General features: G+C 44.3%; 1 protein-coding gene across 1 annotated transcript in view; it reads left to right on the forward strand.

Annotated features, from left to right (window-relative positions):
- LOC136580510 (cytochrome P450 2C18-like) overlaps positions 1 to 16,524 on the forward strand; it is a 48,991-nt gene extending 32,467 nt beyond the window's left edge. The window contains exons 8-11 of the mRNA XM_066581118.1: positions 9,364 to 9,507; positions 11,089 to 11,276; positions 12,443 to 12,584; positions 13,006 to 16,524. Coding sequence (XP_066437215.1) covers positions 9,364 to 9,507; positions 11,089 to 11,276; positions 12,443 to 12,584; positions 13,006 to 13,187 — 656 coding nt within the window. The 3' untranslated portion in view covers positions 13,188 to 16,524. The remainder of the gene's footprint in view (positions 1 to 9,363; positions 9,508 to 11,088; positions 11,277 to 12,442; positions 12,585 to 13,005) is intronic.
- The last annotated feature ends 305 nt before the right edge of the window (positions 16,525 to 16,829 follow it).

Raw genomic sequence — 16,829 nt, forward strand, 5'->3', positions numbered from 1 at the left:
GGCAACCTGAGAAGACGTCCTGTGTGCTCCGCCTCAATCTAGTGGGCAGTTATCGCTCTTGAGTGAAAGCGCAGGAACAAAAATCTTTCAGATTACTGCCAGGTGCTTAACCTCTGACAGACCCTGACACAATAATAAACCATAAGGCCTTAAGGAAGCAGCCTTTTTTCCCCCTCCCAGCTTAAAAAAAGTCATAACTATTTTAATTACCCATTAACGTAGCTATCTGATGGCTTGTTTTTTGCGGGGCGAGCTGTATTTTGCAATTATACTATTTAATATACCATATAGTGTACTGAAATCACTTCAAAAAATTCTAAGTGCAGTAAAACAAAAAAAAAAAAACAACAAAAATATGCAATCTTTAGGGGAGATCTTGTTTTTATGGCGTACACACTGCAGCACAGATGACCTGATAACTTTATTCTCTGAGTCAGCATGACTACGACAATATCGAATTTATAGAGATAGATAGATTTTTCTTTTTTTTGCTGTACTACTTTTAAAAAGTAAAAGATCTCTGGAAAAATACTTTAAAAAAATTCTGACCACCATAATGTTTTCACATATGTTGTGTAATTGCTGTTTATTTGTGGGCTGTTATATAGTTTCTATTGGCATTATTTTGGAATACATATGACTTTTTGATCATTTATTATTAATTTTTTCTTGGAGTCAAGGTGACCAGAAAAGCACAATTCTGGTGTTGTGTATTTTTTTTTTCTGACAACATTCACCGTTACTTTGATAGGTTTTTACGGATGCAGTGATGTTTTTTTCTTTTTTATTAATTTTTTATTATAAATATGGGAAAGTTGTTTTTTTTTTTTTTTTACTTTTAATAATTAATAGAACTTTTTTAAACTTATTTTTAGATTTATTTTTTTAGTCCCGAAGGGGACAATTTGCAACCGTTTGATCCCTCCTGCAGTATAATGTAATACCACAGTATTGCATTATACTGCCATCTGTAAATTATACAGGTAGTCTATCAAGCTACACCACAGGCATGGCTTGGTAGGCATTCAGCCATGGCAGCAGTGGGGCCTTCAGAAGGCTCCAGGCTGCTATTGCAAATGAATAGCACCTAATGGTTTCATCACAGGGGGGAGGGGGTGTTCGGGACCCTCCAAAACTGATCATCGATTTAAATACAGCTGCCAGCACTGACAGTGGCATTTACAGGGTTAATAGCCATGATCAATGTTAATGCTGATGGCAGCTGTTGCTCCTGATTTGCCTTCATACAAACTGCAAACAAAAAGGATGCAAATGTATGTTCTATGTCGTTAAGGGGTTAACGATACAGAAGAAGATAAGCTTATTTATAGGTGACTCTGGAATCAAAGTTTACAACTAGAGATGAGCGAACACCAAAATGTTCGGGTGTTCGTTATTCGTAACGAACTTCCCGTGATGCTCGAGGGTTCGTTTCGAACAACGAACCCCATTGAAGTCAATGGGCGACCAGAACATTTTTGTATTTTGCCGATGCTCGCTAAGGTTTTCATGTGTGAAAATCTGGGCAATTCAGGAAAGTGATGGGAATGACACAGTGACGGATAGGGCAGGCGAGGGGCTACATGTTGGGCTGCATCCTAAGTTCACAGGTCCCACTATTAAGCCACAATAGCGGCAAGAGTGGGCCCCCCCCCCCTCCCAACAACTTTTACTTCTGAAAAGCGCTCATTAGCATGGCATACCTTTGCTAAGCACCACACTACCTCCAACAAAGCACAATCACTGCCTGCATGACACTCCACTGCCACTTCTCCTGAGTTACATGCTGCCCAACCGCACCCCCTCCCCCCCACAGCGCACACCAAAGTGTCCCTGCGCAGCCTTCAGCTGCCCTCATGCCACACCACGCTCATGTCTATTTAGAATTGCGTCTGCCATGACGAGGGACCGCAGGCATACACTGCAGAGGTTGGCACGGCTAGGCAGCGACCCTCTTTAAAAGTGGCGGAGCGATAGCCCACAATGCTGTACAGAAGCAATGAGAAATAGAATCCTGTGCCACCGCCATCTGGAGCTGCACACGTGGGCATAGCAATGGGGAACCTATGTGCCACACACTATTCATTCTGTCAAGGTGTCTGCATGCCCCAGTCAGACCGGGCTTTTTAATTCATAGACACAGGCAGGTACAACTCCCTATTGTGAAGTCCCTGTCGACCCACAGCATGGGTGGCTCCCTGGAACCCACCGGCGGTACACAAAAATATCCCATTGCATTGCCCAACACAGCTGAGGTAGTAATGTCGTGCGTAATACAGGTGGGCTTCGGCCCACACTGCATGCCCCAGTCAGACTGGGATTCTTTACAAGTGGACACATGTAGGTTTAACTCCCTGTGGACCCACTGCCTGGGTGGGTGCCAGGAAGCCACCGGCGGTACATAGAAATATCCCATTGCATTGCCCAACACAGCTGAGGTAGTAATGTCGTGCGTAATACAGGTGTGCTTCGGCCCACACTGCATGCCCCAGTCAGACTGGGATTCTTTACAAGTGGACACATGTAGGTTTAACTCCCTGTGGACCCACTGCCTGGGTGGGTGCCAGGAAGCCACCGGCGGTACATAGAAATATCCCATTGCATTGCCCAACACAGCTGAGGTAGTAATGTCGTGCGTAATACAGGTGGGCTTCGGCCCACACTGCATGCCCCGGTCAGACGGGTTCTTTAGAAGTGTACAGATGTATTAAAAACTCAGTGTGCACCTACAGCATGGGTGGCTCCCTGGAACCCACCGGCGGTACACAAAAATATCCCATTGCATTGCCCAACACAGCTGAGGTAACGTCAGCTGTAATGCAGGTGGGCTAAAAATTAATTTGATTACACTGTAGGCGAGGGCCCACACAAATTGCTGTATCAACAGTACTAATGTACATCCCAAAAATTGGCCATGGCCAGCCAAGAGGGCAGGTGAAACCCATTAATCGCTTTGGTTAATGTGGCTTAAGTGGTAACTAGGCCTGGAGGCAGCCCAGTGTAACGAAAAATTGGTTCAAGTTAAAGTTCCAATGCTTTTAAGCGCATTGAAACTTATAAAAATTGTTCTGAAAAATTATTTGAGTGAGCCTTGTGGCCCTAAGAAAAATTGCCCGTTCAGCGTGATTACGTGAGGTTTCAGGAGGTGGAGCAGGAGGAGGAGGAGGAGGAATATTAGACACAGATTGATGAAGCAGAAATGTCCCCGTTTTGGATGGTGAGAGAGAACGTAGCTTCCATCCGCGGGTGCAGCCTACGTATTGCTTACGTATCGCTGCTGTCCGCTGGTGGAGAACAGAAGTCTGGGGAAATCCAGCCTTTGTTCATCTTGATGAGTGTTAGCCTGTCGGCACTGTCGGTTGACAAGCGGCTACGCTTATCTGTGATGATTCCCCCAGCCGCACTAAACACCCTCTCCGACAACACGCTAGCCGCAGGACAAGCAAGCACCTCAAGGGCATACAGGGCTAGTTCAGGCCACGTGTCCAGCTTCGACACCCAGTAGTTGTAGGGGGCAGAGGCGTCACCAAGGATGGTCGTGCGATCCGCTACGTACTCCCTCACCATCCTTTTGCAGTGCTCCCGCCGACTCAGCCGTGACTGGGGAGCGGTGACACAGTCTTGGTGGGGAGCCATAAAGCTGGCCAGGCCCTTAAAGACTGTTGCACTGCCTGGGATGTACATGCTGCTCGATCTACGCACATCCCCTGCAACATGGCCCTCGGAACTGCGCCTTCTGCCACTAGCGCTGTCGGCTGGGAATTTTACCATCAGCTTGTCCGCAAGGGTCCTGTGGTATAGCAACACTCTCGAACCCCTTTCCTCTTCGGGAATCAGAGTGGGCAGGTTCTCCTTATACCGTGGATCGAGCAGTGTGTACACCCAGTAATCCGTCGTGGCCAGAATGCGTGCAACGCGAGGGTCACGAGAAAGGCATCCTAACATGAAGTCAGCCATGTGTGCCAGGGTACCTGTACGCAACACATGGCTGTCTTCACTAGGAAGATCACTTTCAGGATCCTCCTCCTCCTCCTCCTCCTCCTCAGGCCATACACGCTGAAAGGATGACAGGCAATCAGCCGGTGTACCGTCAGCAGCGGGCCAAGCTGTCTCTTCCCCCTCCTCCTCATCCTCCTCATGCTCCTCCTCCTCCTCCTGTACGCGCTGAGAAATAGACAGGAGGGTGCCCTGACTATCCAGCGGCATACTGTCTTCCCCCGCCCCCGTTTCCGAGCGCAAAGCAGCTGCCTTTATGGTTTGCAGGGAATTTCTCAAGATGCATAGCAGAGGAATGGTGACGCTAATGATTGTAGCATCGCCGCTCACCACCTGGGTAGACTCCTCAAAATTACCAAGGACATGGCAGATGTCTGCCAACCAGGCCCACTCTTCTGAAAGGAATTGAGGAGGCTGACTCCCACTGCGCCGCCCATGTTGGAGTTGGTATTCGACTATAGCTCTCCGTTGTTCATAGAGCCTGGCCAACATGTGGAGCGTAGAGTTCCACCGTGTGGGCACGTCGCACAGCAGTCGGTGCACTGGCAGCTTAAAGTGATGTTGCAGGGTGCGCAGGGTGGCAGCGTCCGTGTGGGACTTGCGGAAATGTGCGCAGAGCCGGCGCGCCTTTACGAGCAGGTCTGACAAGCGTGGGTAGCTTTTCAGAAACCGCTGAACCACCAAATTAAAGACGTGGGCCAGGCATGGCACGTGCGTGAGGCTGCCAAGCTGCAGAGCCGCCACCAGGTTACGGCCGTTGTCACACACGACCATGCCCGGTTGGAGGCTCAGCGGCGCAAGCCAGCGGTCGGTCTGCTGTGTCAGACCCTGCAGCAGTTCGTGGGCCGTGTGCCTCTTATCGCCTAAGCTGAGTAGTTTCAGCACGGCCTGCTGACGCTTGCCCACCGCTGTGCTGCCACACCGCGCGACACCGACTGCTGGCGACATGCTGCTGCTAACACATCTTGATTGTGAGACAGAGGAGGAGGAGGAGGAGGAGGGTGCTTTAGTGGAGGAAGCATACACCTCCGCAGATACCAGCACCGAGCTGGGGCCCGCAATTCTGGGGGTGGGTAGGACGTGAGCGGTCCCAGGCTCTGACTCTGTCCCAGCCTCCACTAAATTCACCCAATGTGCCGTCAGGGAGATGTAGTGGCCCTGCCCGCCTGTGCTTGTCCACGTGTCCGTAGTTAAGTGGACCGTGGCAGTAACCGCGTTGGTGAGGGCGCGCACAATGTTGCGGGAGACGTGGTCGTGCAGGGCTGGGACGGCACATCGGGAAAAGTAGTGGCGACTGGGAACTGAGTAGCGCGGGGCCGCCGCCTCCATGATACTTTTGAAGGACTCCGTTTCCACAACCCTATACGGCAGCATCTCAAGGCTGATGAATTTTGCGATGCGGACGGTTAACGTTTGAGCGTGCGGGTGCGTGGCGGCGTACTTGCGCTTGCGCTCGAACACTTGCGCAAGCGACGGCTGAACGGTGCGCTGAACTACACTGCTGGATGGGGCCGAGGACAGCGGAGATGAGGGTGTGGGTGCAGGCCATGAGGCGGTAGTGCCTGTGTCCTGAGAGGGGGGTTGCATCTCAGTGGCAGGTTGGGGCACAGGGGGAGAGGCAGGGGTGCAAACCGGAGACGGTGAACGGCCTTTGTCCCACCTTGCGGGGTGCTTGGCCATCATATGTCTGCGCATGGTGGTGGTGGTGAGGCTGTTGGTGTTGGCTCCCCGGCTGAGCTTTGCGCGACAAAGGTTGCACACCACTGTTCGTCGGTCGTCAGGCGTCTCTGTGAAAAACTGCCAGACCTTAGAGCACCTCGGCCTACGCAGGGTGGCATGGCGCGAGGGGGCGCTTTGGGAAACACTTGGTGGATTATTCGGTCTGGCCCTGCCTCTACCCCTGGCCACCGCACTGCCTCTTGCAACCTGCCCTGCTGATGCCCTTGACTCCCCCTCTGAAGACCTGTCCTCCTGAGTAAGCGTTGCACACCAGGTGGGGTCAGTCACCTCATCGTCCTGCTGCTCTTCCTCCGAATCCTCTGTGCGCTGCTCCCTGGGACTTACTGCCCTTACTACTACCTCACTGCAAGACAACTGTGTCTGATCGTCATCGTCCTCCTCACCCACAGAAAGTTGTTGAGACAGTTGGCGGAAGTCCCCAGCCTCTTCCCCCGGACCCCGGGAACTTTCGAATGGTTGGGCATCAGTGACGATAAACTCCTCTGGTGGGAGAGGAACCGCTGCTGCCCAATCTAAGCAGGGGCCCGAGAACAGTTCCTGGGAGTGTTCCCGCTCCTGAGCAGGTGTCATTGTAGTGGACTGAGGAGGCTGGGAGGAAGGAGGAGCAGCAGACAGAGGATTCGGATTGGCAGCAGTGGACGGCGCAGAACTGCGGGTAGACGATAGGTTGCTCGAAGCACTTTCTGCCATCCAGGACAGGACCTGCTCACACTGCTCATTTTCTAATAACCGTCTCCCGCGTGGACCCATTAATTGGGCGATGAATGTGGGGACGCCAGAAACGTGCCTCTCTCCTAATCGCGCAGCAGACAGCTGCGACACACCTGGATCAGGAGCTTGGCCTGTGCCCACACCCTCACTTGGCCCTCCGCGTCCTCGGCCACGTCCACGTCCACGTCCTCTAGGCTTACCCCTACCCCTCAGCATGCTGTATTACCAGTGATTAGATTTCCCAGGCAGGAAATAAATTGGCGCAAGACTGCAGGCCAAATATAATTTTTGCCCTTTTTGGAAAACGAAAGGCCCCACTGCCTCTAGTGAATGAATTATCTAAGTTTAATAACTGTGCTGTGTCCCTGCTTATGTGTCACAGAACGTGAGGGTAGCAGAGTTATTATAACTCTTGGAGAGCAGGTATTTTTTTTCCCAATTAAGGAAAGCAAATGGCGAACCCAGCAGTAAAGCGTAGCTGGGTGCGTATGATTTAGCAATGTTTTTCACGCAGCTCACACGTCTACACAGGCGTAAGGACGGACACAGGCTGGACAAATAGATTTGTTTTCAGTTTTTTCCCACCAACAGGCAGCACTGCGTATATTCAATGAACCTGCGAAGTTTAATAACTGCGCTGTGTCCCTGCTTATGTGTCACAGAACGTGAGGGTAGCAGAGTTATTATAACTCTTGGAGAGCAGGTATTTTTTTTTCCCAATTAAGGAAAGCAAATGGCGAACCCAGCAGTAAAGCGTAGCTGGCTGCGTATGATTTAGCAATGTTTTTCACGCAGCTCACACGTCTACACAGGCGTAAGGACGGACACAGGCTGGACAAATAGATTTGTTTTCAGTTTTTTCCCACCAACAGGCAGCACTGCGTATATTCAATGAACCTGCGAAGTTTAATAACTGCGCTGTGTCCCTGCTTATGTGTCACAGAACGTGAGGGTAGCAGAGTTATTATAACTCTTGGAGAGCAGGTATTTTTTTTTCCCAATTAAGGAAAGCAAATGGCGAACCCAGCAGTAAAGCGTAGCTGGCTGCGTATGATAGCAATGTTTTTCACGCAGCTCACACGTCTACACAGGCGTAAGGACGGACACAGGCTGGACAAATAGATTTGTTTTCAGTTTTTTCCCACCAACAGGCAGCACTGCGTATATTCAATGAACCTGCGAAGTTTAATAACTGCGCTGTGTCCCTGCTTATGTGTCACAGAACGTGAGGGTAGCAGAGTTATTATAACTCTTGGAGAGCAGGTATTTTTTTTTCCCAATTAAGGAAAGCAAATGGCGAACCCAGCAGTAAAGCGTAGCTGGCTGCGTATGATTTAGCAATGTTTTTCACGCAGCTCACACGTCTACACAGGCGTAAGGACGGACACAGGCTGGACAAATAGATTTGTTTTCAGTTTTTTCCCACCAACAGGCAGCACTGCGTATATTCAATGAACCTGCGAAGTTTAATAACTGCGCTGTGTCCCTGCTTATGTGTCACAGAACGTGAGGGTAGCAGAGTTATTATAACTCTTGGAGAGCAGGTATTTTTTTTTCCCAATTAAGGAAAGCAAATGGCGAACCCAGCAGTAAAGCGTAGCTGGCTGCGTATGATTTAGCAATGTTTTTCACGCAGCTCACACGTCTACACAGGCGTAAGGACGGACACAGGCTGGACAAATAGATTTGTTTTCAGTTTTTTCCCACCAACAGGCAGCACTGCGTATATTCAATGAACCTGCGAAGTTTAATAACTGCGCTGTGTCCCTGCTTATGTGTCACAGAACGTGAGGGTAGCAGAGTTATTATAACTCTTGGAGAGCAGGTATTTTTTTTTCCCAATTAAGGAAAGCAAATGGCGAACCCAGCAGTAAAGCGTAGCTGGCTGCGTATGATTTAGCAATGTTTTTCACGCAGCTCACACGTCTACACAGGCGTAAGGACGGACACAGGCTGGACAAATAGATTTGTTTTCAGTTTTTTCCCACCAACAGGCAGCACTGCGTATATTCAATGAATAATAACTGTGTTGTGGCCCTGCCTATACAATTCTTTCCCTGCAGTATCAATGGAGGGTGCAATGCTCTGCAGAGGCGATTTTGAGAAGCCCAAAAAAAATGCAGCACAGCCAACAGCAGCCTGGACAGTACTGCACACGGATAAATATGGCCCTAGAAAGGACCGTTGAGGTTCTTGAAGGCTACACTCACTCCTAACACTCTCCCTGCCTATGCAGCACTTCTGTCCCTAATGCCAGGTGCAACGGTCTGCAGAGGCGATTTTGAGAAAAAAAAAAAAATCCCACTGCTAACAGCAGCCAACACACAGCTATCAGTGGCCCTAATAAGGACCTTTGGGGGGTCTTGAAGCCTACACTAACTACCAATTCTTTCCCTACAGCAGCTCCGGTATAAACAGCACTGTCCCTCATCTAACTCACACCGCATCTGAGGCGAGCCGCGGGAGGGGCCGACTTTTATATTAGGCGAACACCTGATCTCGCCAGCCACTCACAGCAGGGGGGTGGTATAGGGCTTAAACGTTGCAGGGGGAAGTTGTAATGCCTTCCCTGTCTTTCAATTGGCCAGAAAAGCGCGCTAACGTCTCAGGGAAGGAAGTGAAAGTAACCAGAACACCGCATGGTGTTCGTCACGAATAACGAACATCCCGAACACCCTAATATTCGCACGAATATCAAGCTCGGACGAACGCGTTCGCTCATCTCTATTTACAACACAATTAAAAGTGGACATGTGCATGTTCTGTTTAAATGATTTTGAGGGCTCCAGTCCATATAGCTTGTTTTATCCAAGGCACTTCAGTCCAACACTGCAGTGTAAACTAATGCAACATTTCCTGCTTAAATAGTGCAATTAATTGGACAAATCATTTTAATGTAATCTTATATCCACTTCCAGGACAAGGAAATCCCAACCACAGAGTTCCACTTCGAAAACCTATTTGCTACTGTGATGAACCTTTTCTTTGCTGGGACAGAAACGACAAGCACAACTTTAAGAATCGGTCTGAGGATTTTACTCAAGTATCCAGAAGTTCTAGGTAGATATTGTCTATGGATTCAATTATTTTGGGGGGATTTTCAACTCCAAAGCCAAAACTTTAATTTTTCCATCAACATGGCCATATGAGGGCTTGTTTTTTGCATGGCAAACTAGCATTATTTTATAACATTATTCATGCAGCATAAATGACATAATACATTTTTTTTCTGCGGGTTGGTACGATTATAACAATACAAAAATTATAATTTTTTAATGTTCTTCCAACTTTTGCATAATAAAACCCCTTTTTTAAAAAAAATATAATTTTATATACATTGTTGCTTTCAAAGTCCCAAAATGTCTTTATTTTTCCATGGACTGAGCTCTATGTGGGCTTATTGTTTGTATGGCGAATTGTATGTAGATTTTATTTGTACAATTTTGGGGTAACTTATAGCTTTTTTTGATGACTTTTATTGTGTTTTTATGCGAAGCAAAACAAACAAAATAAGCATTTTGCATCAGTTTGTAGGTTTTTTTTTTCTTTTTTTACAATTTTTTTCTGTGCAGGATAAATAATGTGTTCCATTTATTGTTCAGGTCATTATGGATATGATGATTTATACATACATATATATACATATATATACATATATATACATATATATACATATATATACATATATATACATATATATATATATATATATATATATATATATATATATATAATATATATATATATATATATATATATATATATATATAATTTTTTTTTTCCATGATTTTTTTTTCACCTTTTATTTGTCTTACATTTTCTTATGCCCCTGTAGGGGGCTTGAGCCATAAAGGCTATGATCACCATCATAATACATTGCATTAAGTCTGTACTGCAATGCCTTATTGCCTACAATAGCGTTCATAGGCTATGGCAGGCCAGAACACCAGTGCCTGACGTGTGGTTACTATGGAAAACTATTGTCCTACTGTAGTCACATCATGGAGGGCCGATGATGTCACAGATGGAGGGCATTCCCTTTGTGAATTATTTACATGCCGCGATCTACATAGGTTGCGGCATGTAGGGAGCTAAAAGCAGGGATCACTGTTATCTCTCCCTTCTATTGCTGTGGGAGGCCAGCTATCAGTAACAGCTCCTACTATGGGATGGCACGGGCTCCACTTCTCATCCCAGACGATCCACAGGATGTAATTTTACATCTTGTTGCATTTAGTACCCTGCATCCAGGACATAAATGTACATCCTGTAACATTAACAGACTGTCCAAAAATTACAATTGCAAGTGTTTGTAGCACTGATATGATATGGTTGCATAGACATGCATAACTGTTTCCCTACAGCCATCACACACATTTAAGCAGAGTCAGGGCTTGTTCATCTCCTTCCTACCCATGGAAAGAAGTGAAAAAAACTGCATATCTGTTAGTCCTGTTTTCCCGAACATTGTGGGAGAGCTGTATCCAAGTCAATATTACAGGTCAGAATGTCCTAGTAGCCTCTAATGTATTTGGATTTTACATTTCCTTGGCTTAGCAGAATTAAAACAACATGAAAACAATTTCTGTTTTTAGTTTAAGCACTTTGAAATACATTGACAATGATTTGTATTTTCCATAGCTAAAGTCAAAAAAGAAATTGACCTCGTCATTGGCCAGAACCGCTCTCCGTCTGTGGAAGACCGCACTAAAATGCCTTATACAGATGCTGTTATTCATGAGATACAGAGATTAGCAAACGTCGCCCCTTTGGGTGGTCCACATGCAACAGATGAAACCACTATCTTCAGAGGATACACAATCCCCAAGGTTGGAATAAATATTAATCGTATGACACCCCACTTCAAAACAGATACTGGATTTAGGATTAAGATGCTTAGAATCATATCACAAAAAAATGCATTAAACTTGATCTCTAACAAGGCATTGATGGGAAATAGTATTTCTTTTCAATAATTTTTTATTGAGTTTTAGAATAAACGAAGTATAACAGAAAGGTGACCTATTTGTTGTGTTAAAATACAATTTCTGTACCGTGACATAAATATTTTAAACAATGAATGCGTTGTTGAATAGTAACTAGACTAATGTTCCTTCTTAGAAAATAAAAGACAATAGTTGGCAGGTAAATGTAGTTCGTCACTTGAGTACTAGACTATGGACAAGAAACTAGAAAGCTATGTGTACCACTTGAAGACTTTTACCTAATGGCAATAGGATCTATTATGGAAAGGAGGGGGGGTTAAGACATGGAGACAATTGGAAGGGTGTTATATGGAGGGATTTGTATGCTGGTTAATTGAGGGATGATTTGTCCGCCAAATGTTCTATTTGGATATAAAGGAATCAAATGTTCCATTTTGGACTGCCAGCATTTTTTCATAGGTGCAGTTGGTCGAGACTAGAGAAGCTATTTCTTTTATGGAAGAAACTTTAGAGCTTTTCCAGTTCTGCGCTATTGTAAGATGGGTTGTGTCTTGTATATGGCAAATAATTCTTCTGCATTCTAATGGGAAATTATCTATCCCCAACAGTAGAGGAGCCAAACCAGGGTTTTTTTAGTTAAACACCTTTTTCTATACTGTGGAGATTAGGGGGCAACTCCAGAAAATATAGCGCAGTGATCCTATTTCAATAATGGTACTCCGAACTAATAGGGAAATGGCAAGTAGGATGCAAAGTTAAAACATAAACTTCAGTCCTCCATAAAAATCACAGGCAGCAATGTTTCGACCAAATGTTGGCCTTTTTCAACCTCCCAGCTTGGAGAAGGGAAGCTGTGCAGAGCAGCCAATGGAGTATGCCACATTGGTACATTAAGGCAGCATAGACTGCTAGCTGTATAATTTGAAGCTTTTATAAAACCATAATATGATTATGCATATGGGCCCTTGAGTCTAACATTTTTCTATGATAACTTAGTACAGTACATTTAACATGTTCCCATTAATTATGTTCTTCGCATCTGCTTAAAGGGCACCAACGTGTTTCCTCTTTTGACCTCAGTGCTGACTGATCCCAAATACTTTCCAAACCCAGAGAAGTTTGATCCAGGACACTTTTTGAATGAAACTGGAGGATTTCAGAAGCCCGAAGCCTTCATACCATTTTCAACAGGTACTGAAAGGTGACAAAATGTAGGGGACACTAGTTTTGATGCATTTTTGCTCAACAATCTGCATGCTTAGCCCCCTCAAATTCAAGTTCAGACATCTTTATTATGGGATAATGAGTTATTTGGGGCAGTTGGGGTAAAATCTTTACAGTATTCTGCAAAACAGTGTTTGGAAAGTAAGGTGTTAAATGCTGAGATTGGAAAGTGGTTGGTTAATTTGGGAACGTCATAGTCTGTCCAATCTGGTATCAAGACCACAGATCAAATCTCCACACTTCTTGGTTAAAAATCTGTGATCTGATACTCACTGTAGTAAGTGAACTCTAAGCTGTCTTCCTTGGTGCACTATTTTTGCCTCTTGTAGTACAGTGATATACCTGTTACTGAACTCTGATCCTTTATTTTTTTTCCATTTCACTGTAGGAAAGAGAATCTGCCTTGGAGAAGGAATGGCGAGAATGGAGATCTTTCTGTTCCTTACCTACATACTGCAAAATTTCAACTTGAAATCTGATGAAGACCCTTCTAATATTGATCTCTCCCCTCTACCTAATACCAATGGTGCAATCCATCGCCCTTACAAACTACAGTTAGTTCCTCATTGACCCGGTTAGTATACCCTAAAGCACCTGGGCTCCAATGTAAACTACCTCCAACTGTAATTCCAGTATTGCGGTCCTCATACGTGGCAGTCTCAGGCTCAAGGAGCAGGTGTGACCACAACTTCTACACCTGTCCCAAGACTTGTTTAACCCTTAATGCCACAGGACATAAGTTCATGTCCTGGCAGGGTGGTAGGTAATGCCACCGGACGTGAACTTATATCCTGTGGATGGCACTCTGATAGCCAGCCTCACACTACAATGATGTGGAATAAAGAAAACAACGATCCCCACTGATAACCTCCCTACATGCTTTGCTCAATGTACATCACAGCATGCAAAGAATTCATAGAGGGAGCACATTCCCTCTGTGATGTTACGGCCTGCCATGGCCTATGATCGCTATTGTAAGCGATAAGACAATACAGTACAGGAGTACTGCAATGCATTATCGTGCTGACTATAGCTTTTATGGTTCATAAAAAATGTAAAAATAAAATGAAAATGGTGTAAAAAAAAAACCACAAACATTTTTTGCACATTTTCCCCTGTTTGGTATGGATTTTTTGTTTTTAAATCCCATATTTTTGGTATTATCCTATCCGTAATGACCTGTACAATAAATTGAACACACTATTTATTCTGCACGGCATAAATCGTAAAAAAAAATGAGAAAAAATTATTTTGTTTATTTTGCTTCCCAAGAAATGCAATAAAAATAAAAGCTCTGGGACTTCGAATGTAAAAAGAAAAAAAAACATTATCCAAAAAAAAAAAGTTTTTTTTTTATTGTGCAAAAGTGGAAAACAATAATAATTTTGGTATTGTTGTTATTGTACCAGCCCACATAAAAAAATATAATTTCATTTATGCTGCATGATTAATGCTGTAAAAGAAAAAAAAAAACAATGACAGAATTGATGTTTTCTTTCCCTCCCCTCCCAAAAAATTAATAAAGCTTTTACTATACATTATATGTACCTTTATTTTACTATACATTATATGTTTGCCATGTAAAAAGCAAGTGCTCATATGGCCATGTCAACAGATAAACAAAAAAGTAATGGCTTTTGAAAAGTGGAGATAAAAATTCCCCTAAAATCGTTGAGTCCTTACGGCGAAATAAGGCCATGTCCTTAAGGGGTTAATAAATGTACAATGAATAAACTGTGTAATTGCATCATATATATAATGGAAAACTTTTTTGGCAGGAACAGCCATTATGGTGGCGATACTCAACTAGGAATTATGAGGCTAGACATCCCTAGGCTATAGGAGTTCAAACATGGCCAATCTACCTGCGCGCTAATCATATCATTTTTTTATGTTCTACTGCAATCTTTCACTGTCAAAAGATGACCAATTATGCTGTCCAATAAGGGATGATGTTGGTGATAACGTTCCATTTATATTTTTCAACATAGTGAATAGGGACATCTAGAAAATAGATGCTTTATTCCCGAGTTGAAGGTCCCTATAGAAAGAATGTGCTGGAACTTCCTCAAAAAAGTTTCAGATTATAAATATCTAACCGGAAAAGGATGAAACTGGGGCATGCAGTGTGGGCCGAAGCCCACCTGTATGTTTTAGCGTTAGGAGGGAGAGGGTGGTAGATTAAGTCGGTAGTCCCCCTAGTCTGCTGTTATTAGATAAGAATTCACTGGGGCAGAGGGAACTCTCTGTTATTAGATACAATTGCCTATGTATGGCGCAGCATTTTTGCATGACATTTTTTATCACCACTGAAATGCTTGTGAAATAGAGTGAGAGGTAGAGAGGCTTCAGACTGATAGTTATTAGGGTAAAAGTCTGAGAATGCATGGGTGTGAAGTTCAGAAAAACATTATCATATGTAGTGTACTCTGGACTCTTGCAGATCTAGACACAGAGAATGCGCACACACCTGAGGTAAGCAGAGATATTTTGCTATTGCGGGGCATGTACTGGGGACGGGAATTCAATATCAAAAATATAGCTTTTATGCAGTGGAAAGACACACTTGCAGTGACTTTTCTTTTCCTTATGGACTTTTCACGTGGGACGGAATAGGCCACACAACGCACTGCAAGCTGCAGTAGATTTTGCACCAAGATTCCCAGGTTACATGTGGATTTTGATGCAGAATTGAAAATGGCTTAAAATCTGCCTGCAATTCCGCATCATAATGTGGAATTTAGTGTAGAAGTTTGCAGATGAGGTTTTGGCTGCATCCTATGGCATAATTCCTTCTTGTGTGAAAGGTTCCCTAAGGGTATCTTTACTTGGGATAACTATAATTTGAATAGTCACTTGATAGGGCAAAGGAAAGCAACAGTTGTTCCATGTAAACACAGACATCAACCGGGTGACAAGTAAGAATTCATTCACTAGTCGCTTTGTTTTAGCGCACCTAAAAATACTCGTTGGTTGATTGAGTTTGGTCTGGGGTAAACAGGAAGTTGTTGTCTTTCAACAACTTGCGAATAACTTTGCAGGGAGGTGTGTGCTTCATGGATAGTGAATTGGGCAACAAGTGAACAAAATTTGATCTTAAGTAAAACCACACACACAACAGTCATTAGTATGCTTTAATGACTATTTTGAGTGACACTTTGGATGATCGTTGTCCCATGTAAAACCACCCTACGCTTTCTGGTGCTTTCTAGATGCTTTAAGCAAGGGTTAGATGAATATTTACGGCTTTGGTCCTTGATTGAAAATGCACATTAAAAAAATGATAAAGTTATAGGATAAATATAAATTGGGAGATTGAAAAGAGAGCAAATAAAACTGAACTATTTATTTTAAGGGTTTCTCCTATTATAATTTGGACATTGCTTTTCATAAACAATAAAGCAGCTCTCCTTCAGAATGAAAAAACTATGTTTTCAGGTAGATGCTCTATAAATCAATCTTTGACCAATTAAAGAGCATTAAAACATGCTAGGCATAGAAGACAAACCAGGAATACTCATCTGTAGACTGCTGTTTTGGCTTTATTGAAAATAACTTTATATCAATTGTAGGCAGTTAAAGGGTGAAGTTGTGGATGGAGTATATCTCCCTCCCAGGCTCTTAGTCTGGACAGGGTGGCGGTCCAGTCCACAACTTCACCCTAGTCCTTAGGAAGCTCAGCTGTAGGCACTGACCCCATTACTGGGGCATAAAAGGCTGCAGCTCCCAAGGAGTCAGTGTCTGACAGCCTGAGGTGGGAATACCACTTCACAGCAGGACCTAGAGAAACCTCAGAGCACCCTGCATGGTGCAGCATTGCATATGTTATATTGCATGGACTTTTGTGTTGCTGTTCTGTTGCCTGGAAGCATACGTTAAAATAAAGACTGAAGTAAGTTTTTATGCACTTTTGAGTCCAGTGTGTTGTTGCCGCCCCCACCCCCTGGAGGACACTGTTACATTATCAATTAGTCATAACATGCATAACATACAATCTATTGCGACCCAGTGCAGTACAATAAATATCACATGCATATGTTTTAGTACAAGAGCACAAAAAATACAGTGCAGGTAACTAACCTGCACTATGCAGTACATTACACACTTTTCTACTCCAACACTATAATAAAGCTACAAAAGCTAAAGTGAGAGGTGAACATGGGGAGAAAATGGAATTGGGATGGGAATCACAGATTTGAAGCTTTATTAAAC

This window comes from Eleutherodactylus coqui, chromosome 10, assembly GCF_035609145.1.
Source record: "Eleutherodactylus coqui strain aEleCoq1 chromosome 10, aEleCoq1.hap1, whole genome shotgun sequence".
NCBI classification, from domain to species: Eukaryota; Metazoa; Chordata; class Amphibia; order Anura; family Eleutherodactylidae; genus Eleutherodactylus; species Eleutherodactylus coqui.